General features: G+C 40.2%; 1 protein-coding gene across 1 annotated transcript in view; it reads left to right on the plus strand.

Moving 5' to 3' along the window:
* MAP3K5 (mitogen-activated protein kinase kinase kinase 5) overlaps positions 1–25,109 on the plus strand; it is a 275,001-nt gene that overhangs the window by 92,930 nt on the left and 156,962 nt on the right. The window contains exons 3-7 of the mRNA XM_007946314.2: positions 7,794–7,817; positions 16,364–16,557; positions 17,606–17,774; positions 19,285–19,391; positions 21,689–21,859. Coding sequence (XP_007944505.1) covers positions 7,794–7,817; positions 16,364–16,557; positions 17,606–17,774; positions 19,285–19,391; positions 21,689–21,859 — 665 coding nt within the window. The remainder of the gene's footprint in view (positions 1–7,793; positions 7,818–16,363; positions 16,558–17,605; positions 17,775–19,284; positions 19,392–21,688; positions 21,860–25,109) is intronic.

The following is a 25,109-nucleotide window of genomic DNA, read 5'->3' on the forward strand; positions in this document are numbered from 1 at the left end:
ATCATGAGGGGTGATTGCATCATTAATAACTGCCAAACCGCTGAGATTCATGCCCCAGCCAACTTGACACATACTTTGTGTGTGTGTGTGTGTGTGTGGGGGGCACAATTCAATCCATGACACAATGGTTAAGTGCTCAGCTGCTATTGAAAGATTAGCAGTTTGAACCCACCGAGCAACTACATGGGAGAAAGACCTGGCAGTCAGCTTCGGTAAAGATTACAGCCAAGAAAACCCTATGGGTCAGTTCTGCTCTATCCCATGCAGTTGCTGTCAATCGAAACTGCCTTGATGGTATGTAACAACAATAATCTACTTATAGTTGAGCCTTCCTGCCTGGATATATAGGAGCTTTGGTAGCATAGTGCCTAAGGCACTGGACTGCTAACCAGAATGCTGACGGTTCAAACCTATGAGCCACTCCTAGAAAGGAAGGTTGGGCAATCTACTTCCGTAGTGATACTGCCTCGGAAACCCAAGGAGGGGTCGCTATGAGTTGGGTCTAACTTGATGGCACATAACAACACCAGGATATATATATTTAAGCATGAAACAAAATTACTAGGGAAGGAGAAGGGACTCTGGAATTTCTTTTAGGACTACTTTGTAGCTTTGGGATAATTTTACCTGATTTTTGGTACAAGGTGCTCTAATTGATAGTTCCTCATATTCACAAGAAGGGTATGTTTTTACCACTGACTGTAAACAACACAGGTGCAAAATGTCTCTAGGCTGGTGTTTTGGTTACCTCTGTGCTGCTCTAACAGAAAATACCACAAATGGGAAGCTTTAACAAACAGGAGTTTATTCTCTTACAGTTTGAGGCTGTAAGTACGAGTTCAAAGTGCCAGGCTCTAGGGGCTGAGGGAAAGCCCCTCAACCTTGGGCTTCAGCTCTGCTTCCTGCTCCCAGCCCACTGAAGCTGGAGGCTTTTCTTCACTCAGACAGCTGCTGGCTGCTGAGACTGACAAACACAAGCTTGGCAAGTAAAAAGGCATAGTCCCATTGTTAACAAATAGCGTGGGAGGCCACTAATTCATCCATTGAAAGTCCCAAGATCGGCAGAGCATGGCAGACTGCTGAACAACAAACAGCTCAGCTACATGCAGGGTTTAAGTGTGCCATAAACTAGAGACCCAAAGCTGCTTCCTATACGATATATGGGAAGCAGATCACATCCCTAAAGCAGCTACTCAGGTGCTTGTGGTAGATCCCACCATGGAGGTGATTGCCAGTCTCATTGTGGGGAATAACTACCGCCAGCTGCCCAGCCATTCAACCAGACCCAGCCAAGTTGACACACAACCTTAACTACCACAGCTGGTAATGTAAGAATGTAGTTGGAGTTGTCTGCTTTGATAATAGTAATACCTTAGATTGTATATGTGAAGTGCATAAAATACTTCCATAAACTTACTCCACTTGGCCTTTGCAAACACAACGAGGCCGACAAGTTAGGTACATACTATCCAGACTGCATAGGTAGAAAATCTTTTCTATAAAGAAAGCCCAGAGAATTATAGTGACTTGTTAGAGGCACACAGCCCCGGATTCTTCAACTCCTCATCCAGCACATTTTTTTTTCAGAATCTGCCCATGGATTTCATAAGACCTGTAAAAATATGATTCTCTAGGATTTTTGGTTAGAATATCAAGTTTCTAAACATAAATAAATAAAAAATTCTTGAGCTTTATGTAAGCAGAACTTGGAAACACAAATGTGTTTTGTTGGATTTTGTTAAAAGTCGGGCTGGTTCTGTGAAACGCAGTTGGATTGCTCTTCCTGAGCCCCTCAGCTTTAATTAGCAACATGCAGAAATCGCTTCAGGCTGTTGGGTAAGGTTGTCCCACATTCTCCCTGAGGCCCAGAATGTTCACAACAGCCCCTCTGATATTTCCTCGCTTAGCTTTGCAACCCTGAAGTTGGGTAAGAGAATGGAGCTAGGGATGGGAGGAAACATCCTTTTTTCCAACTTTAACAGAAGTTCCATCAGGGCAGAAGGAGGGATCGCTAGAGGAGACCTAGGTCTTTCCTTGGCAGGAGCTCCCAGCCTACTGCTTTCTTTTCTGTTTTCTGGAGGCTCAGGTCCTGGTTCTCCCTGAGTCCAATTTGACTTGGATCCTCCACACCAGCTGTTCCTACTTGCTCCTCCTTCTGGCTGTCTAGAGGCTTAGGTCCTGGTTCTCCCACCCTGAGTCCAGTTTGACTTGGATCCTCCACACCAGCTGTTCCTACTTCCTCCTCCTTCTGGCTGTCTAAATTTTAGACAAAAACTTTCCAATTTTGAAGACACTATTTATCCTTAAGATAACCTTTTATAAGTTACATTGTCCCAAATAGAAAACAACCAAAACCAAACTCACTGTTGAGTGAGATCTGACTCAATAGCGACCTCTCTTGGGTTTTGTAGGCAATATCACTACTGAGCTCTGGTAGCATAGTGCCTAAGGCATTTGACTGCTAACCAGAAGGGTGGAGGTTCAAACCCACCAGCCACTCTTTGGAAGGAAGATGGGGCAATCTACTTCCGTAGTGATACTGCCTCGGAAACCCAAGGAGGGGTCGCTGTGAGTTGGGTTGACTCAATGGCAAATAACAACAACAACAACAACAACAACAACTTCACTGCTGAAATAGATTGCCCAGTCTCCTTTTGAGGAGTGGCTGGTGGATTTGAACATTATCAATAATTGTCTTTGTCTTCTCTTTGAATGAGACCTAGACTAGATTGGCAAAGTTCACAGAAAAATTGAAAAATCTTTTTTTTTTTTAAGGTTTTTGGTATAGCCAAACGATGTATTGACCAAAAGTCCCCTAAAGACTTCAGACAGTTGTGAAGCTGTAGTGAAGTAATGCACTTCAGTTTATGTTGATCTCATAAACTCCACTATATTCAAGTAGATTCTAACTCCTATGAACCCTGTAGGGCAGAGTACGACTACCCCCATAAAGTTTCTAAGGCTGTAAATCTTTATTGAAGCAGATTGCCACATCTTTCTCCCAAAGAACAGTTGGTGGAATTGAACCACCAACCTTTTGGGCAGCCAAGCACATCAACTCTGTTCTACCAGACTCCATTTTTCATTTAGTGGCACTTTATATGACAAGTTTCCCTGATGTGTCGTGAAATATAATAGTTCTGTGGCCTTAAATGAAACAGTTCCTTCCTTTTCTTCTTTCAGTGAGTTTGTGGTGGTGGTGGTGGTGGTGGTGGTAGGTGCTGTCAAGTCGGCTCCGACTCATAGTGACCCTGTGTACAACAGAATGAAACACTGCCTGGTCCTGTGCCCGCCTCACAAGCCTTCATTGCAGCCACTGTGTCCGTCCATCTCATTGAGGGGCTTCCCCTTTTCCACTGACCCTCCACTTTACCAAGCATGTTATCCTTCTCCAGGGAATGGTTCCTTCTCACATCATGACCAAAGTAGGTGAGAGGAAGTCTGGCCATTCTCGTTTCCAAGGAGCATTCTGGCTGCACTTCTTCCAGGACAGCTTTGTTCTTCCTTCTGGCAGCCCATGGTACTTTCAGTATTCTTTGCCAACAGCACGATTCGAAAGCATCAGCTCTTCTTTGGTCTTCCTTTTTCATTCTCCAGCTCTCACATGCATATGAGGTGATTGAAAACACCATGGTTTGGGTTAGGCGCACCTTAGACTTCAAAGAGACAGGTTTGCTCTGCAGCACTTTAAAGAGGTCTTTTGCAGCAGATTTGCCCAGTGCAATACGTCTTCTGATTTCATGACTGCTGCTTCCATTGATGGTGATTGTGGAAGCAAGTAATAGGAAATCTTTGACAACTTCAATCTTTTCTCCTTTTATCATGATGCTGTTTATTGGTCCAGTTGTGAGGATTTTTTTTTTTTTTTTTAATGTTGAGGTGTAATCTATACTGCAGACTATGGTCTTTAATCTTCATCGGAAAGTGCTTCAAGTCATCTTCACTTTCAGTAAGCATGGTTGTACAGTCTACATATTGCAGGTTGTTAATGAGTCTTCCTCCAATCCTGATGCTGTTTTCATCTTCATATAGTCCAGCTTCTCCGATTATTTGCTCAGCATACAGATTGAATGAGTATGGTGAAAGGATACAACCCTGATGCTCTCTATTCCTGATTTTAAGCCATACATTATCCGCTTGTTCTGTTTGAATAACAGTCTCCTGGCCTGTGTACAGGTTCATCATGAGCACATTTAAGTGTTCCAGAATTCCCGTTCTTCTTAATGTAATCCATAATTTGTTATGATCCACATAGTCAAGTGTTTTTGCATAGTCAGTAAAGCACAAGTAAACATCTTTCTGGTATTCTTTGCTTTCAGCCAAGATCCATTTGACATCAGCAGTGATATCCCTCATTCCACGTCCTCTTCTGAATCCAGCTTGCATTTCTGGAAGTTCCCTGTCAATATACTGCTGCAACTGTTTTTGAATTATCTTCAGTAAGATTTTACTTGTGTGTGATGTTAATGGTATTGTTTGATAATTTCCACATTCTGTGGGATTACCTTTCTTTGGAATGGGTACAGATATGGATCTCTTCCAGTCATTTGGCCAGGGAACTGTCTTCCAAATTTCTTGGCATAGACAAGTAAGTACCTTCATCTCAGCTTCTGTTCTTTGAAACATATCACTGGGTATTCAGTCTATTCCTGGAGTCTTCTTTTTCGCCAATTCCTTTGGTGCAACTTAGACTTCTTCCGTCAATACCATTGGTTCTTGATCATATGCCACCTCCTGAAATAGATGAACATCTACCAGTTCTTTTTGGTACAGTGACTCTGTGTATTCCTTCTATCTCCTCTTCATGTTTCCTGCATCATTCAATATTTTGCCCATATTGAGCATGGAATCTTTCAGCATGGAATCTCGAGGGTTCAATTTTTCTTCTTTTCTTTCATGTGAAAGTTAGAAATGATGTTGTTCTTGCAAAATTCTGTCTTGCAATCTCTGGCATAATTTCTGTCACCAAAGCCGTATTTTCTAACTATTGGTAATTTTTCCTTGTTTCTAACTTTCACAATCTAGTGACCAATAATAATCAATACATCTTGACTACATGTTTGGTCAATTTCAGACTGCAGAAATTGGTAAAAATCTTCAATTTCCTAATCTTTGGCTTTGGTGGTTGGTGTGTAAATTAGAATAATAGTAGTATTAACTGGCCTCCCTTATGGATAGATCTTGAAATATTCTTTGTGATGGTGAACACCATGCCATTCCTCTTCAATTTGTCATTCCCAGAATATTGGATCATATGGGTGTGATTAAAAATGGCCAAAACCAGTCAATTTCAGTGCATAAATGCCTAGGGTATCAATCATTATATGTTCTATTTCATCTTTTGGCAACTTCCAGTTTTCCTAGATTCAGACTTCATACATTCCATGTTCTGATTAATAATGGAACATTTGTTCAATGAGTTGAGAAAAAATTAAATACTTCTTCAATCCTCTTTTCTATACTTCCCCAAATGACCTGCTTTCTTTATTCCCAAATGATGATGTTTACTGTTCCTGAAAGTGCCTTTGTTTTTTGTAGTGTTCCAGCCTGGATCCTCAACTCCTGCTTTACCTTTGGAAGTTGTGTCTGTTGCCTACAGCTCTTCTTGAGTTCTACCTTCCCTACCAATCTTCCCAGCTATCCCCAATCTATAGTAACATTTTCTTTCTCCGTGAAACCATAGCCCCTACTGTCAATACCTCTTTTTTTACTTTAACCATGTGTATGCATACATGCATGTGCATATGGCCTGCTAGTGTTTCTTTTAAAATATGTATATGTCCTTTTATCAACAAGATTAGCAGGTCTTGATGGGTATTGTTCTATTTGGGAGCTTTGGTGGTGTAGTGCCTAACGCATTTGACTGCTAACTAGAAGGCTGGTGATTCAGATCCAGTAGCCACTCTTCAGAAGGAAGATTGGGCAGTCTACTTCCTTAGAGACACCACCTCAAAAAACCAAGAAAGGGTCACTGTGAGTCGAGATTGACTCCATGGCAGTGAGGTTTATTTTGGGGGGTGGTTTTAGTATTGTATAACTCTAAGTATTTTGTATGGCTTCCAAAATTACCCAGCACAGTTCTTTCTTCTATAAAGTTTTTTTTGCTCATCTGTCATCATTTAATGTTCACAATCCTTACATTACTGGTCTAAGTCCAAGGCCTCACTGGTTTTCCTTTGCTCCATCAGTTAATGTAGGGTTCCAGGCCTGGGCTGCAGGAGGACTCCAGTCAGCTGAGCCTTGCTTCATTACTCTCTTTCCTTAGCAGATCTGGCTGTCTCCTTAGCCAGATGGACCCACTCTTGAGACTCCACAAATGCCTTCTGTTTTCTGTTTCCATGACAACATGTATGCCACCTTTTCTGGTATGCTGACCTGATTTCTCTTTTCTAAATCACAATTCTCAGCCTTACCGAGGTGCTTATAGTTAGCTTTTCTAGCTTGTCTCCCAGGTCTCTTTTCATTGTAACTTCTAGGAATGATAATAACATTGGCTACCTCTTTCTGTGTGGTAGAGTCCTTGAGTGGTGTAAACAGTTAAGGTACTATGGAGCACAGTTCTACTTGAACACCAACCACAAGACCACCATGTGCTAGAGCTAACTCAAAGGCAACTGTGTTTTGGGTTTTTTTTTTTTAGCATGCCAGGTGTTATATGACTACATTATCTACATGGTCTCATTTATTCCTCACAACTTAGAAGATAGGAACATTGGCCTCACAGCCCTGTATTTACCTCATTCTAAAACCAAAACACAAAACACATTGCCATCAAGTTGATTCCAACCCACAGCAACCCTACAGGACAGAGTAGAACTGCCCTGAAGGGTTTACAAGGCTGTAAATCTTTACGGAAGCAGCCAGCCTCATCTTTCTGACCCACCAACCTTTTAGTTCACAGCCCAATGCTTTAACCACAGCCTCACCAGAACTCCTTTATCTCATTCTCCAAAGAAACCCAAACTCATTGCTATCAAGTTGATTCTACCTCATAGTAACCCTCACTGGGTTTCTGAGGCTGTAAATCTTTACAGGAGCAGAGTGCCTCATCTTTCTTTCATGGAGCAGTTGGTGGGTTCACACTACTGACCTTTTGGTTAGCAGCCAAGTGCCTGAACCACTATACCACCAGATCTCCTTTGTCTTATTCTACTACTACATAAATTGCACTTTTGACTATTTATTGCCAGATGGTCGTATGATCTATGCGTAGATTTACCCACTGGTAAGTGATCACTACTCTTCATTTCCAGCTGTGTGGAATATAGCAGGCTGCTTATTCCCCTTCTAGGGTGTGAATGAGGTTATGCTTGTTGTTGTTGTTGTTGTTATGTGCCGTTGAGTCAGCCCTGACTCATAGCGACCCCTCCTTGGGTTTCCGAGGCAGTATCACTATGGAAGTAGGATTGCCCAACCTGCCTTCCAAGGAGAGGTTATGCTTAGAGAAGGAAAACTTGTTTTACCCTTTTCCCAAAGACATTGTGGCTGATCAGGTAATTCTGCATCATAAAGATAGCACAGAAATGATTTTTAGGTTATCCAGTGTTTTGATTTTAAATGTTTATGTTCTTTTCCTTAAACCACAGACAATACTTATGCATTTACCTGTGAGCTTGTAAACTTCTTAGTTGTAGAACTTGTTCTACACTCTCTAGAATTTCTAATTGCTAATAAAATTCTAATTGCTAATAAAATTGTTAATGATGTTCCCACATAGGATACTTTGTTAAAGGTTATTTAAAGGATTGGTTTTGTATTAACTTTCACTTTATTTCTTTTTTCTTTGTTTTCAGGATATCATTTGCCAAAAGAATACTGTGAGTACTTTCCTTAAACTTTTCAGAATTTTTTTTATCTCTCGTTTTCCATCAACTAACCTGTACTGTGTTTTTCAAATTTACAAATTATTCCTATCATTATTATTCTTGTTTACTGTTTCTGACATATTAATATAAATATGGTTATTTTATTCAAATATTCCATTTTAGTGAGTCTTCTTTATAATAATGGGAAATGACACTGATAGTTGGTTTTTTCCTATATATAGTCATGATTTGGAAAAAAAAATCCATACTGTATACCAATTTTGTGAAATTACATGAAAGTGTATATGTGTGTGTGTTGTTGTTGTTAGGTACCATTGAATTGGCTCCAACTCATAGCGACCCCATGTACAACAGAATAAAACACTGTCTGGTCCTGCGCCAGCCTCACAATCCTTGCTATTTCTGAGCCCATTGTTGCAGCCATTGTGTCAGTTCATCTTGTTGAGGGCCTTCCCCTTTTATATATATGTGTGTGTGTATGTCTATAAATGGTTGTGTGTATCCATATATATATAGATACATAAACATAGAGAAAGAGACAGGGAGAGAGATTAATTAAGATCACAAGTATTCTAGTTGGTCTTTGAGATTACCCTATGGAATTCCTTCCCCCGACACACACACAATTCAAAAAGGAGGTAAAAAAAAATATGAGGGATCTATACAGTGGCATCCAGGAAGAGGAAGACCGAGAGAGGTACATGGGAGGTACAGACAAACCCCTCTGCATGTATAGTATTGTGTTGTCAGTGATGGCAAGCATTAATCTATGGGTGGACAGGTTGAATGATCAGGTATGTCTAGGCTGGGGGTAGGGTGCCCATAAATAACCATGTATAGGGTTAACAGATAATGTTTCTACATGTATATTTATATGTGCTGTAAGAATGTCCTGGTATATAGTAGAGCTGACAAGGGGCAAGGTTATGATGGCTTCTTGGCCACAGCCATGTACCCAGAGAGTGAGTAGTTGGACCTGTGGGCTTGGGACCATGGTCGCAGGGGAAATCAAGCTCAATTGGCATAACATACTACACAAAAACATTATTCTACATCTTACTTTGTTGAGTAGCGATTGGGGTCTTAAAAACTTGCAAGCAGCCAACTAGATGCAACGATGGGTCTCTCCTCGTCCAGAGCAAAGAAGAATGAAGGAAATCAAAGACCCATGGAAACAATTAGTCCAAGAGACTGGCCAACCATGCGATCCTCAGCCTATATGATCATGAGAGCAGAAGTACTAGATGGTGCCGGGAAACCACTGTCAACCACTTGGAGGAGGATTGGTGCAAGAGATTCTGGATAGAGTGGGAGAACAATGTGGAACAAAACTCAAAAACATAAAAAAAAAAAAAAAAAAGACCAGGTTTGCTGGTCCGATAGAGCCTGGTGAGACCCTTGAGACTATGGCCCCTAGCTACCCTTCAGATCTAGAATTGAGTTTACTTCTGTGGCTTCCAGCCAATAATAGACAGGCATATGAGGTGAACATTTACATCAAGCAGATAATACCTCTAAGGAGCCATCAGTCATGGGAGGACAAAAGGGCCGGGTTTGCACAGGGAGAGAGCTGTGGGGCGGGGAGTGCATGGGAGAGAAGGACACAAAGAAGAGGTAACTATGGGGAGGGAGTGGGAAGAGAGCTGTTACATTGTGGGGAATTGCAGTCAACGTCCTGGGACAAAATGTGTGTGAACCGCTATATGGAAAATGAATTTGCTCTGCAAACTTTTACCCAAATCACAATAAAAATTTAAAAGAACATTTATGTTCAACTAAGAGTAGAAGTAATATACTGCATGAGGTTCTGCACATAAGTCAATTTTAGATGATGATAATCAAAATACAGTTGATAGTTTTTCCTTGGGTCCAAAACGAAAACATTTCTGCTTAAGATTTCCCCAGAACAGAAACTCATGAGCATTAATAATGTCGCCATTATAAATGCTTATCCTTCCCATCTCAACAGGAAATGAGCAATTACTGCTTCATGCTTCAGTTCAGGTAACAGATTTCATTAAGCAAATATTGATTGAACATGTCCTGTATCCAGGCTTTGGGCTTGATGCCACTGGGGATGCCCAATTCAGTTGGATTTGGAGGTTGAAAGTGGAAAGAACCATATTTATAATTGCTCCATGAGTCAGTAAATAAGAAGTCAGCAAATAAACAAGTAAAAAAACTGATGTAGGGTGACGTGCTACCTTCTGGATGGCATTACATCAGATAATCACAGAAGGTCTTTTGGAGGATGTAGCATTTAGCTGGGGCATCCCCCAGTTGTGCAAATGGTTCACACGCTCGGCTGCTAACTGGAAGGTTGGATGTTTGACTCCACTCAGAGGGACCTCAGAAAAAAGCCCTGGTGATTTCCTTCCGAAATATCAGTCACTGAAAGCTGTCTGGAGCACAGCCTTACTCTGACACACGTGGGCTGACCATGAGTCGGAATCGGCTCAACAGCAACCCGTACTGTAGCATTCACCTGGGCCCTGAGTTACAGGATACAGCCGTTTGTGCCCAGTGATGGTTTGATCATGTGGGGAAGTAGATTGATAAAAGGACCAAATATTGCACATTACGAACACAGTGGCCACCGAGTTGAGAAAACTGCTTTGTTTTAGGTGCCAGGTGTCCTTATAAAAAGTTACGTGTTTTTAGCAGATACTTAAATATGTTGGAAAGCTGTGAGCATTTCTCCTCAGAAACTTGGATTCATTTTCCACACACACTTAATTCACTTTTATGTTGCTTTTACAAATTGAAACCCAGACTTAGCATTTTTTTTAATAGTGAACATAGAGTATACAACTGGATGTTGAACTATGGGTTATTATGACAACATCAGCCAGAGAAATCAGTTTTGTTATTTTATGACCACACCTTGTTTTGAAATTTAAGGAAATGCCATCCTTTTCTTTCAAGAAGCAGGCTGAAATATTTTAGAATTATTCATGAAAGGTAGTTGCTGCCCCTGAGGCATCTGCTGTTGATCACTTGGTGATTGTTAATTGCTTTGGAGTTTTATTTTAGTTATTTCATACTCTGGGTTCCGAAGCACTGTGCAGATAGAAAGCTTGCATGAATAACATTTCTAAGTCATATGCTGGCCAACTTGGGAGATGAATGTCCTCATATGATTTGTATTCTTCATTTTGAAAAAATTCCTCTTTCCGCAGTTAGTGTCTATAAAAAACACACCACTACCGCAGTCAGCTCTCACACTTTCTTCCTACTTCAACTGGGCTCTCTTTTTAAGCTTTGGTCTAATTGTAGCCATGTGTCTCCTGCAGCTTCTCACTCTCCCTTTCTGTTCTGACATCATAATTGGAGTCCCTGGGTGGTACAAATGGTTCACGTGCTCAACTGTTAAAAATTTGAAGGTTTAAGCCCACCCACAGACTTCTCAGAAGGAAGGCCTGGTAATCCACTTCCAAAAAGTCAGCCATTGAAAGCCCTACATAACACAGTTCTACTCTGACACACGTATAGCGTTGCCGTGAGCTCTGGTGGCGTAGCGTCTAAATAATTGTACTGCTAACCAGAAGGCTGGTGGCTCAAACCCACCAGCCACTCCTCAGAAGGAGGATGGGGTAATTTACTTCCGTAGTATTGCTGTGAGTTGGAAACGACTTGACGGCAGTGAGTTTGGTTTTTGGTTTTTTGTAGCAGCTGGTAATAATTGGAAATTGGGGAAAAAAAAAAAAAAAGTCTGTTGCCTCAGGAACATAGAGAAGAGACTCCTAAAAGTTTACTGAGGCCAGGAATGTAGGAAAGCTTGGATATTTTCAACAACAATTCTGAGTCCTTATATCATGGGGTTTGAAGAAGGCTATTTTAGGAATCTTGTTTCTCAGAGGCTGTTTCAGGAATCTTGTTTCTCTCTCTCTCTTTTATTCACGAATCTAACATTTTTTTATCCCCTCACTGCTCAACACACACCCATCTGCTAGTCGTGCTCTCCCTGAGCTTTACATACATGCATTATTCCCCAGGGCCCAGAATTTCAATAAGAATGTTTCACGTCTTGTAAGTAGTATTAAAGCTTCTGAGAAGACACAACATTATCAGCAGCACAGAATAATAGTCTAAAACTTGAGTAGCACTTTTCTAGTTTTTTGACTTTTCCAATTTTGTGACTTGGAAGATTCAGAATATTTTCGTATGTAATTTTGAGTTGTAGTACTTATGTAACTCAGGAACATTTGATTCTATCTGTCTTTAATAACCCACTCGCCATTTAAGCTCTAGAAGCTTTGGAAAGCAACCTTTCTTTCTGCTGAGACTGTGGCTTGGGAAAAAGGATTAAATGGGTCAGACATGCTTCAGAATGTTGGTAACATTTTAGAAGCTGAACACAATAGTTTTTCTTCTTCCTGACTAGTCTTCCAGTTATCATCCTTTGAAGGGGTACTTGGAGAAGGTAACAATTTAATGTACTTGATTTAAAAATCTAATCTCAAACTCTTGAGATTCTTCTCATACTTCAACTGGAAGTCAGGTCCTGTTATTGTTTCACCACCTGACCTAACAACAAATACCTCAGTGTGTAATTGGTTCATAAATAATCAAGTCTGCCGTGAGGTGTTTGTTGCTGCTTGTTTATTTGCTCTGTGGTGGTGAGCTTGGGTGATGCAGGCTTACAGTGGAAAGTGACCTGAAGCAGAGGATTGTACAGCAGGAGTGTCAGCCTGGGAAGGCCACTGAGAAGGTGTGGGATTCACTAGAGGTAATGGCATGTCCTCTGAAGAGTCCTTGAGCTGGAGTCCCAAACACATTACAGACCAGCTAAAACTCTCTACACCTCACCTGTTTCCTTACCTGTAAACTAGAGATAATAGCACCTTCCTCCATGAGTGGTTGTGCACTTATGACCTTATGACCATTCCTTGGCACGTGCGGATGGTGAACAAACGTTTGCTCTTATTAGTTGAGTTCTAAGAGTAAGAGGAGTTATAAATTGGTCTCCATAATGCCAATATGGCTAGGTACCAATAACGTGGACTCCTTGGATGGCCCTCCACCCCTTTTTTCTGTCTCTTTCAGTTGCCATCAAGTCTATTTTGACTCATGGCAACTCAACCTGTGTCAGAGTAGACCTGTGCTCTGTAGGGTTTGCAATTGCTGATGTTTCAGAAGTAAATTACTAGGCCTTTCTTTCAAGGCACCTGTGAGTGGACTGGAACCGACAACTTCTGAGTTAGTAGCTGGGCACATGAACTGTTTACACCACCCAGGGATTCCCTTCAACAGTGATCAGTAGGGTTTTTCCCAGACCGCATTCTAGATCTCGGCCTTCTGGTGTTTTCTGTCTCTCTTGCTTCTCTTTCAGTGGTCTCACCCATTCCCTTAAATCCAGCTACATCAGATAATTCCCAGGTCTGTATTTTTGACACAAACCTCTTTTACATTACAGTCACATATTTCTTCCAATATTTTCATTTCAACTTTCTTTGGACATTTTTACTTAGGCATTCTACTTCTCTTCAATCCCAGCATCTCTAAAAGTAGACATTCTAGCCTGCCTACCCAATGGGTTCTGCTTTCTGAATTCTTACTTCCTGTAAATGATAACATTCTTTTCGTGGTAGCCCCATTTGAGACCACAGGTCACTTTGACTCCCTTTTCTTTGTCTTTCTCAATACTATAACCAGTACCAGGCCCTGTTGGTTCTTTTTAATGTTGGATGCATGCATCTCAATTGCCACTGCTGCCAAGCTGGTCATACTTTGTAGCTGCCTGTCTTACTCCTCAAATTGCATTTCCCTGTCTTTCAATCCATCTTGTTGCCTGCACAGACTGTTAAAATGCATAGATTTGATTGTGTGTTCTGGTTACCTAGTGCCACTCTGACAAGAATATACCACAAATGGAATGGCCTTAACAAAAAGGAGTTTATTTTCTTACAGTTTGGAGCCCTTAAGTCCAAGTTCAAAGTGCCAGGCTCTAGGGGCTGGGTGAAAGCCCCTCAGCTTTGGGGTCCAGCTCTGCCTCCTGCTTCCGGCCCACTGGAGCTAGAGGTGTTTCTTCACTCAGACAACTGCTGCCTGCTTAGGCTGACAAACCCAAGGTTGACAAGTAAAAAGGCACAGTCCCTATGTTACCAAACCACATGACAGGCCATTAATTTAAGTCCATTGTAAGTCCTAAGGTTGACAGGACATGGCAGGCAACGACATGGCTACATGCAGGGTCCAAGTGTACCATATGCTAGAGACCATTCCCAAAACTGCTTCTTATATACGGGAAGCAGACCACATACCCAAAGGAGCTACTCAGCTGCTTTTGGCAGATCCCACCATGGAGTTGATTGCCAGTCTCATCGTGGGGAATAACTACCACCAGCTACCCAGCCACTCAACCAGGCCCAGCCAAGTTGGTGTCAAACATAACCACCACATTGTACTTTGTTTTTCCCTCCCTGCTCTCAACCCTCCCATGACTTCCCATAGCCGAGAATATATAGTTTAAAATACGTAGTTTTGCATTCATTTCCTTTCCTTGAGCCCTAAATTCCAGTCACACTTGCTTACTCAGGAGTGTTCAATCTAGCCTTCCCCTTTCTTCTTCCCAGCTTTGTTTTTATTTGCACTAGATGCCCTCACTTGACATATTCTAGGAGCCGATAGAAGGTCAGTGTGCCTAAATTGTAATGAGTCAGGGCATGGGATGAGATTGAAAGGGATGCAGGACTCAGATTATTCAGGTCCTCATAGACTGCATTGAAGGGATCTCATAGACTGAATTGAAGGGACTTGTCTTCCCAGAGTAAGTGATGGGGTTTTAAGCAGCTGAGGGAAGTGATCTGATGTGGGTTGTTAAAAGATCACTTTGACAACTGAGTAGAGAATAGACTAGAGGGCTAAAGTGGAAGTATGGAGACCATTTAGAAGTCAATTACAATAGCTAAGGCCAGGTGTTTTTGTGGCATGGACTAAATGGCTGGCAGAGCGGATGGAGGGAAATGGACAAATATGAAATATATCCTACAGGTGGAATGGACTTGGATGAAATATGGGCAATGCATGTAATTGAAGCATCAGGATAACTCTGAAATCTCTAGTGTAAGGTGTATCTTGAGCCCATCTCTTTTAAGATATCAAAGAGATAAAACACAAGCTAGCAAGGAGAGATTGGGAGAGAGAGAAGCCAAGCATATATAGATCGCCTAGGAGCTGAAGCACAGAAGAAACAAGGACATTCCTCCATAGCCAGCACAGAGAGAGAGAGCTTTCCCCTATAGCTGGCATGCTGAATTTGGACCTCTGGCCTCCTAACTTATGAGCAAATAAATTTCTGTTTGTTAAAGCCACCTACTTGTGGTATTTCTGTTACAACAGTAGCTACCCACCCACTGCCATTGAGTCGGACTGGACTCCTAGCGACCCCTCCTTGGGTTGCCGAGGCAGTATCACTATGGAAGTAGATTGCCTAACCTTCCTTCCCAGGAGTGGCTGGTGGGTTTGAACTACCAGCCTTCTGGTTAGCAGTCAGATGCCTTAGGTACTCTGCCACCAGAGCTCCACTAGGTAACTAAGACAGCTAGTGAATAAATGTTTAATTGATTGATAGAAACTATTCCATGCTTTTTTGATTGATCAATAAGTACTAATTATTTGAAGTGAGCAATTAAAGATATTGGAAATTTCTATTTTCACAGGTCCTAAATAAGATAGGAGGCTTTTCTGTTTTTTCTTTGTATGCAGAATTGCTGTTTAAAATGAGCCACTGAACTAACAATGCCAGCCATTTGGAAAGTGGTCAAAATTGGGAGATCCTGGATAGAGTGGGAGGGAAAATGTGGAATAAAATTCAAAAACACAAAAATGACCAGAGTTACTGGTCAAATAGAGACTGGTAGAACCCCTGAGACTGTGGCCTCAGGTTATCCTTTGGGTCTGGAACTGGACTCACTTCTGTGGATTAGCTCTCAGCCCAACAGTAGAAAGATCTATAAGCAGAACACCTACCCCAGGGACATGCACCCACCTATCTTAGGGATAGGAGCTCCGGTAGCATAGTGCCTAAGGCACTTGACTGCTAACCAGAAGGCTGGTAGTTCAAACCCACCAGCCACTCCTCGGAAGGAAGGTTGGGCAATCTACTTCCGTAGTGACACCACCTCAGAAACCCCAGAAGGGGTCGCTATGAGTCGAGTCTGAGTCAACAGCACATAACAACAACCACAGCATGCTAGGGATTTGGACCCCTTAGATCAGCCAACCTTGAGACTTCAGAAGAGCAGCATTTGCATAGAGGGAAAGCTGGGCAGACAGGAATGCATAGATAAGAAGGGTACAGGGAGGGCATAGTCACAGGGAGGGGACGGGAGGAGAGTTGTTTTATGGTTGGAGATTGTAATGGGGTCATCAAACCAAATGTACATGAACTGTTGAGAGTAAAACAAATCTGCTTTGTAAATTTGCACCCAAATCACATTAAAAAATTAAAGGAGCCACTGGAATAAACATAGGATTGCATCAGTGTGGAGCCTGCAGGCTTGCTCATCATCTTCTGGTGCCCCTTCTCTCCACAGATGTGCACTGGGAACTACACGTTTGTTCCTTACATGATAACTCCACATAACAAGGTCTACTGCTGTGACAGCAGCTTCATGAAGGGGTTGACGGAGCTAATGCAGCCCAACTTTGAGCTGCTTCTTGGACCCATCTGCTTACCTCTTGTAGATCGTTTTATTCAGCTGTTGAAGGTGGCACAAGCAAATTCTAGGTAAAGTTAATGATGCCATTTGGTGATAATGTGTTGTTAGTTGGCATTGAGTTTGATAGAACAAAATGTTAACTAGTTCTGCACCATCTTCACGGTCGTTGGTGAGTTTGAGTGCATTGATGTGGCTGCTGTGTCAGCCTGCCTTACTGAGGGTCTCCCTTGTTCTCACGGACCCTCTGCTTCACCAAACATCACGTCCTTTTCTAGTGATTGATCGGTGACATATCCAGAGTGAACAAGTCAGAGTTTCACTATCCTTGCTTCTAAGGATAATGAAGTGTTACTCTATTAGTACTTGAATGTCCTGTCAGATGTAATTAGGTATCTCGTACACAGCTAAGAACCAGGGAAGAATGCATCATATCTGGTAAGGGGGTAAAACAAAAGCTTTATGGTCCATATGTCATATTGTTTTATTTACTTCAGTCACAGGATAACAAATTGGTAGTAGCTATTCCCCTTTCCCCACAAAAAAGAGATGTGAATATTAACTGCTTTACAGTATTGGTAGAGCTAAAATTTATACAACAAAAGTACAGAAACATCATTAGAATAACTATCCAAGGACTTTTAGTGTAAGGGCAAGAACTATGCAAAAATTGCGGCTGTCATGATTTTGTTTTAGTTAAGAACAATCATTTATATTAATAAATGATGATACTGAGTCACAGAATAGAGGTTGTATTATGTTCAAAGCAGAGACACATTCTAATTTATTTGGAACAGTTTCTGTTGAAAACAGTGCAATAAAATATAAATTTTGGGCATTTAATGGGTAAGTTGCAGTTTCTTAGAAAATTTATTAGTATAGAGTATCTCCACCATTAATTCTTTCTGAAATAAGAAAAGTTGTTAAAAGGAAAAATGCCCTCACAAATTTCTTAATAATGCCAAATATATGAAGCATTCATTCTGTGTATCTTAATGAGTTGAAAGCCACTAACGCTGCAAATGTCATTTATCTCCTTATAAAAGTATTGCTTTTTATTGAGATCCTTTCTTATGAGAAGGTAGTATTAACTGTTTGAAATGTGCGTTTTCTCACCAGCCAGTATTTCCAGGAATCTATACTCTATGATATCAGGAAAGCTCGCAATTTGTACACTGGTAAAGAATTGGCAGCTGAGTTGGCAAGAATTCGGCAGCGAGTAGATAATATTGAAGTCTTGACAGCAGATATTGTGATCAATCTGTTACTTTCCTACAGAGACATCCAGGTGAGATGTTCAAAGTCATTGTCACGTAGCATGTTGGAGGAGTAAGAGAGTGTTAAGTTCAGAACTTTCCTTTAGCTAATAAGTAATTCATGTATCTACAAGTTGTTATTATTATTATTGATGTTCCTTGCTTTCCATCCACTGATTTTAGAATGAATGAAAAAGACTTACCTGAGTTAATCATCAATGATTGTGAAAGCCTCTATGGTAAAGATCTAACTCTTTCCTCCAAAAGAACAAAAAGAAAAAGCTGCAAGCATAGTTACCCTGTGCATAGTCTGTTGTAGTTGGTTAGCCTCAGGCACACTTCTCAGTCAAGTAGTGAAACCTTTGTTTTGGCAAATAACAGAAATTTTTAGAGCTTGCTGGGCTGTGTTTTAGTTCTTGAACTTGATAGTGCTGGATCTAACTAGCCAGACCAAGAAGTATGCAATTGTTTAATTATTAAAGATAAACTTAAAATACGTTTTATTATTTCATGTCATATCATTTTCATTGACATGTCTTAATATTTTTTAAACAATAAGGAGAATAAAATCTCTGATTTGTTTATTAGATTTCTTCAGTAGAGTTTAAGTGGCTTGTGGTTTCTCTTTCCTATGCCCAGCCTCAAATCTGTGGAAAGGGCCATGTGGGCAGGAGAGCATCGCAGTGGGTAGACCTGTGGCACTCAAGACCCACTGGCAGAGTAGCTTAAGTCAGGGCTCGTGTTGAGGTGAAACAGTTTTGTTACTTATATCAGAAGTTCAGTTATTCTGTGTCCTTGAAATTATAGAAATAGTTTCCCTAAAAGTAACTTATACAACACCGGACACCAAGAATTTGACTGTGCTTAGACAGCATAGCATTATCATACAGGGTTCGTTTTTAACTCAGATGTGGTAATTCTATATTTTCTCAGATGTGGTAACTACACACACACACACACACACACACACACGTTAGCTGCTATCCAGTCAGCCAACTTATCATGACCCCTTGTACGACAGAACGAAATGCTGCCCATTCCTGCATCGTCCCCGTCCGTAACACAGACAGGATCTTTATGATCCATGGGCTTTCGCTGGATGATTTTCGGAAGTAAGTTACCAAGCCTTTCTTCCTGTCCCATCTTAGTTTGTTTGCTTCCCTGAGACCTTTTCAGCATTGTGGTAACACACAAGCAAACACTGAGAGATGTGTGATGGCTGCCCATGGGGTGTATTTGCTGGGGATGGAAGTAGGTCTCCCACACAGAAGGCAGGAATTCTGTCATTGAACCACCACTGCCCCAGATACATACATATATACATACGTATATAAACACATACACACACACACATAGATCCCAGCGCCTTTATAATGGAAAAAAAAACCAAACAGTTCTGCATGCTGGGGTGTTCCATGGATTCTTATTTTTCTTTTCAATTCGCTTCTCACATTTGGTAAATATCTGATTGTCAAAAGACATTTCATTGTCAGAACATTTGCCTAAGGTTTAATTCTATATAATGTCCCCTTTGTTTGAAAGGATTATGATTCTATTGTGAAGCTGGTAGAGACATTAGAGAAACTGCCGACCTTTGATTTGGCCTCCCATCACCACGTGAAGTTTCATAATGCATTTGCACTGAACAGGTAAGAAGAAAATGTTCCCTCTGTGATGCGCTAACATTTTCTTTAACTGCAGCTTCTTTATAGGGTTTTTACTGAAGCATTGCAACCACTCCTTATTACAAAGTAATGTTAACATAGCTATTCAGACCATTCAAAATACAGGAAGCATGCATGTTGATTTCTGATTTTTTGTCAAGAACAAAAAATCTCTTCACTTTTTGTATTTAAATTCTAAAATTCTTTTTCTCCTCTGTCAAACCTTATACTGGCCATTTATATATGTTAGTACTTTTAAAATCATAGGATTGTGGAATTATGCAAACTTAACACCAAATGATCATTCACACAAAAGTTCACTGAAGTAGAGAATATTTTCCCTAGGAGTGCTGTACATACACATCATTACATTCAAAACTCGGTTGGACACGTTTTAGATGGTGAGCCCATGAATCTGCTAGGACAGAGTGGCACTGCCTGCTTCCTCCCTGCCTCTGAGCCATCTCTATGCATCGTGGGGCGTCTCAGGGCCCCTTCCTGCCTACAGTCACCATGGTCAGCTGTCCATATTTTGGCCATGGGAAGGACTTAGGTCAGTGAATTGTCCAAAGCCCAGTTAGTTGTGCTGCTGTTCTCTTCTGTGGTGGAGAGTTGACTATGTATGTAATTACCACAACTGGAGAGAATGATTTAAAAAAAGAAAAGAGAAGGGACATCATGGGACATTACCATGTGTCAGGTAAGACTTGATGGATTCTTATTTTACAGATGAAGAAACTGAAATTTGGCAAGGGTGAGTAAGTGTTCTCAAGGCTCATAGTTAACATGTCACAAACCCAGATTAACGTGTCTCAAACCCAGATCCACATGATACAGAAGTCTGTGCCCTTCATTGCTGGGCTCTGGAATTCATCACTCCCTCTTGAATACAGTCAGCACGCTGCTCAGCCAGAGCTTGTTTCTTCTTTGTCCACCTAAACTGTAGAACTTGCTAATGTTTATTTCTAAATGTATAACAAAAATATTTTATCTTACTACTGGTTAAGCATCTTTTTTCTTTAGATTTAGTAGACTTAGATGAGTCATCTGGAGATTACTTGCGCCAGATAATTTTCAAATAAGTCATTTCAGAAAGGTGAAATAAGATAATACATTTTTATATAAAAGGTGAAAGTCTGTAAAAGCCTTTCTCAAAATATGATGTATAAGAAGCATAATTCTAAACTCAAGGCATTTAGTACAAAGTGTGAAAGGAATTTCATGAACAGAAAAACATAAAATAGTAGTTGAAAATATAACTCACTTCCTTTATATAATGTTGCTAACCAGAAGGCTGGCACTTCAAACCTACCAGCCACTCCTCGGAAGGAAGGTTGGGCAATCTACTTCCGTAGTGATACTGCCTCGGAAACCCCAGGAGGGTTCATTATGAGTCAGGACCGACTCGATGGCACATAATACCAAGAACATATTTAAATACCATACAGTTAACTCATTTAAAGTAAGCCATTCAGTGGTTTGTAGTATATTTGCAGAATCGTGTAATCATTAATACAATCAATATTAAAACATTTTATCACCCCCAAAAAAAGAAACCCCATATCCTTTAGCAGTCCCCCGCCAGTTTCCCCCTAACCACTCCAGCCTTAGGCAACTGATAACCTACTTGGTGTCTCTATAGGTGTGCTTTTTCCAAATATTTTCTATAAATGGAATCATACTATATGTGGTCTTTTGGGACTAGCTTCATTCACGTAGCATAATGTTTTTCATGGTTCAAAAAATAACTCAAGAACATTTTTATATGCTTTAGAGAACTGCCTACACATACTTGCTATTTAAAAATTGCCTACAAAAAGCAGCTTTCTTAGATAATCGATTGGTTACATTTGGAAATTCAGCAACTCTTGGGTTAAACTTGGTTTGTTAGTATTGTTTGTCAATTGCTCACTGCTTTGGAGTGAAAGTGTAGAAATCTAAGGTCAGGTTTTTGTCCATATTTGGACATTGTACCCCTAATTTTCCTCCACTTGTGTATAGGCTACAAGAGAAATTGGGAGATTTCTGTCACCACCAGCACTGGTTTTAGAAGAGCAACTCAAAAGAGATCTTTGTTACACTCAGGAGGCATGCAATAGGACCAATTAAAAAGAAGCCTTAGAACAGAGGTTTACAGAAGATTTTCAAAATCTGGTTGTTGTTTTATCTTGCCAAACTTCACTAATGTGGATTAATATATTAAATAAAATTTAAAAAAGATAATTGGCCCATTGCTTCTATAATTTATGTTGAAACAAGGATATTTTTATCCCCTATCTTAGGAGAAATCTCCCTGGAGATAGAGCAAAAGCTCTTGATATTATGATTCCCCTGGTGCAAAGTGAAGGGCAAGTTGCTTCAGATATGTATTGTCTAGTGGGTCGAATCTACAAAGATATGTTTTTGGACTCTAATTTCACAGACACTGAAAGTAGAGACCATGGAGCCTTTTGGTGAGTATATGTGATGTAAGTAAGAGACATGATAAATCCGTAAAGCATTTTTTGCAAATGAGTGTCTTACAGTGTTATTATTATCTTTTATTAACTAAATCTGAGATTTTATACCTTTAGTAAATGATTTTGATGAAATTCATGTAATAAGGTACAGTAAATTAGATGAAAAGACAATTTTAAGAAAATACATAATTTAAAAAAGATATTGAAATTTAATAAGTATAATCTCATGGAGAAATGTATAAATTTGCAGACAGAACTGAATGTCAAAACATACTGAGTTTTGGATGAGAAGGCTTGATATTCTAAAGATTTTAATTCTCCCGAGGAGGGCTTTCCTTGTAATCTGACAAACTAATTTTAAAATTTATTTGAGAAAAATAAAGGATCAAGTTAGTTCTGACTAATATCTGTCTTGTGTGCAACAGAAGGAAACACTCTCTGGTCCTGCACCATCCTAACAATTGTTCCTGTTTGAATCCGTTGTTACAACCATTATGTCAATCCATCTCATTTAGAATCTTCCTACTTTTTCTCTGACCCTCTATGAAGCATTATGTCCTTCTCTAGGGACTGGTCCCTTCTAATAACATGACCAAAGTACATGAGGTGAAGTCTCACCATCTTTGCTTCCAAGGAACATTCCAGCTGTACTTGTTCCAAGACAGACACTGCCATCAGTCGGTTCTAACTCATAGCGATCCCCATTGGATTTCTGAGGCTGTGAATCTTTATGGAAGATGATTGCCCCATTTTCTTTTGTGGAGTGGCTGGTGGGTCTGAACCACTAACCTTCTGATTAGCAGGCAAATGCCTTCTCTCCTTTGCCACCAGAGCTGCTTATTCCTCTGACAGTCCATGGAATATTCAGTATTCTTCATCAACACCATAATTCAAAAGTATCAGTTCTTCTTCTGTCTTCTTGTTCGTTATCTAGCTTTCACATGCATATGAGGTGATTGGAAGTATCATGGCTTGGGTCTGGTGCACCTTAATCCTCAAAATGACATCTTGGCTTTTTAACACATTAAGATCTTTTGCGGCAGATTTGCCCAATGCAATATGTCATTTGAATTTTTATTTCCTTTCCTTATTTTTTTTGGTCACAAAGGTGTTTAGTTTATTCTTCTTAGCAATATCACCATCATTTGAATCCTCCATTGGTACTTCCATGGGTATTGATTGTGGATCCAAGTAAAATGAAATCTTGGAAACTTCAATCTTTTCTCCATTGATCTTCATGTTGTTTTTTGATCCAGTTGAGAGGATTATTGTTTTCTAGTTGGAATTGACTTGATGGCAGTTTGTTTGGTTTGGTCTTTGGTTTGTATGTTGGGGTATAATCTGTACTGAAAGCTATAGTCTTTGATCTTCATCAGTAAGTACTTCAAGTCCTCTATGCTTTCAGTGAGCAAGGTTGTGTCTGTCATCTGCGTATCACAGGTGGTTAATGAGTCTTCCTCTAATCCTGGTGCCACATTTTTCTTCATACAGTCCAGTTTCTCAGATTATTTGCTCAGCATATAGTTATGGTGAAAGGATACAACCCTGACACACACCCTTCCTGATTGTAAACCACACAGTGTTCCTTTGTTCTGTTTGAAGGACTGTCTCTTGGTCTGTGTGCAGGTCCCACATGAGCACAATTCAGTGTTCTGGAATTCCAATTCTGCACAATGTTACCCATAATTTGTTATGATCCACACAGGTGAATGCCTTTGCATAGTGGATAAAACACAAAGATACATCTTTCTGCTACTCTTCTTTCAGCCAGTATCCATCTGATACTAGCCATGATATTCCCCATTCCATGCCCTCTTCTAAATCCAGCTTGAATTTCTGGCAATTCCTTGTCAGTAGACTGTTAACAACCACTTTTGAATTATCTTCAGCAAAATTTTACTTCCATATGATATTAATGGTATTTGTTTGATAATTTTCACATTCTGCTGGATTATCTTTCTTTGGAATGGGTACAAATATGGATTTCTTCCACAAGGTTGGCCAGGTAGCTATCCTCCAAATTTCTTGGTACAAGTGAGTGAGCACCTTAAGCGCTATATCTGTTGTTGAAACATTTAAGTTGGTATTGCATCAATTCCTGGAGCCTTATTTTTTGCCAGCCTTCGTTGCAGCTTAGACTCCTTCCTTCAACACAATTGGTTCTTGAAATGATTGAACGTTGATCGATTCTTTTTGGTACCATGACACTGTGTATTCCTTCCATCTTTTGATGCTTCCTGCATCACTTGATATTTTGGCCATAGAATCTTTCACTATTGCAACTCAAGACTTGACTTTTTTCTTTAGTTCTTTCAGCTTAATAAATGCCAACTGTGTTCTTTGCTTTTGGTTTTCTAACTCTATGTCTGTGCACATTTCTTTATAATACTTTGTCTTCTTGAGCTGCCCTTTGAAATATTCAGTTCAGTTCTTTTATTTCATCATTTTTCCTTTCCCTTTAGCTGATCTATGTTTAGAGCAAGTTTCAGAATCTCTTCTGACATCCATTTTGGTCTTTTATTTCTTTCCTGTCTTTTTGATGACCTTTTGCTTTCTTCATGTATAGTATAATTGATATCATCCCATAATTCATCTGGTCTTCTGTCATTAGAATTCAGGCATTAAATCTATTCTTGATGATCTTTGGATTCAGGTGGGATATACTCAATGTCATAGTTTGGCTTTTGAGGACTTGTTTTAATTTTCCTCAGCTTCAACTTGAACTTGCATATGAGCAATTGATGGACTGTTCTGTAGTTGACCCTTGGCCTTGCTCTGACCGATGATATTGAGCTTTGTCATAGTTTCTTTCCACATATATAGTCAATTCTATCCAATGAGGTCCATATGTATAATTGCTGTTTATGTTGTTGAAAAAAGATGACCATAAATTAGCCATTGGTCTTGTACAATTCCATCATGTGATCTCCAGTGTCCTTTCTTGTCCCAAGTGCGTATTTTCCAAGTACTGATCCTTCTTTGTTTGCAAATTGCATTCCAATTACCAGTAATTATCAGTGCATCTTGATTGAGTGTATCATCCATCAAACTGGAGAAGTTTGTAAAAATCTTCAATTTCTTCATCGTTGGCATTGGTGGTTGGTGGTTGGTTCTAAAATTTGTTTGAAAGAATAAAGGGTCAAGGCAGGGCAAGATGGCGGACTAGGCAGAAGGATTGCACAGACCCTCTTCAACAAAGAAAAGGGAAACCAATTAACACAGACACAGAAGATAATCTTGGACC

This window comes from Orycteropus afer, unplaced genomic scaffold (assembly GCF_000298275.1).
Source record: "Orycteropus afer afer isolate SDZICR_OR568_19922 unplaced genomic scaffold, OryAfe1.0 scaffold00155, whole genome shotgun sequence".
NCBI classification, from domain to species: domain Eukaryota; kingdom Metazoa; phylum Chordata; class Mammalia; order Tubulidentata; family Orycteropodidae; genus Orycteropus; species Orycteropus afer.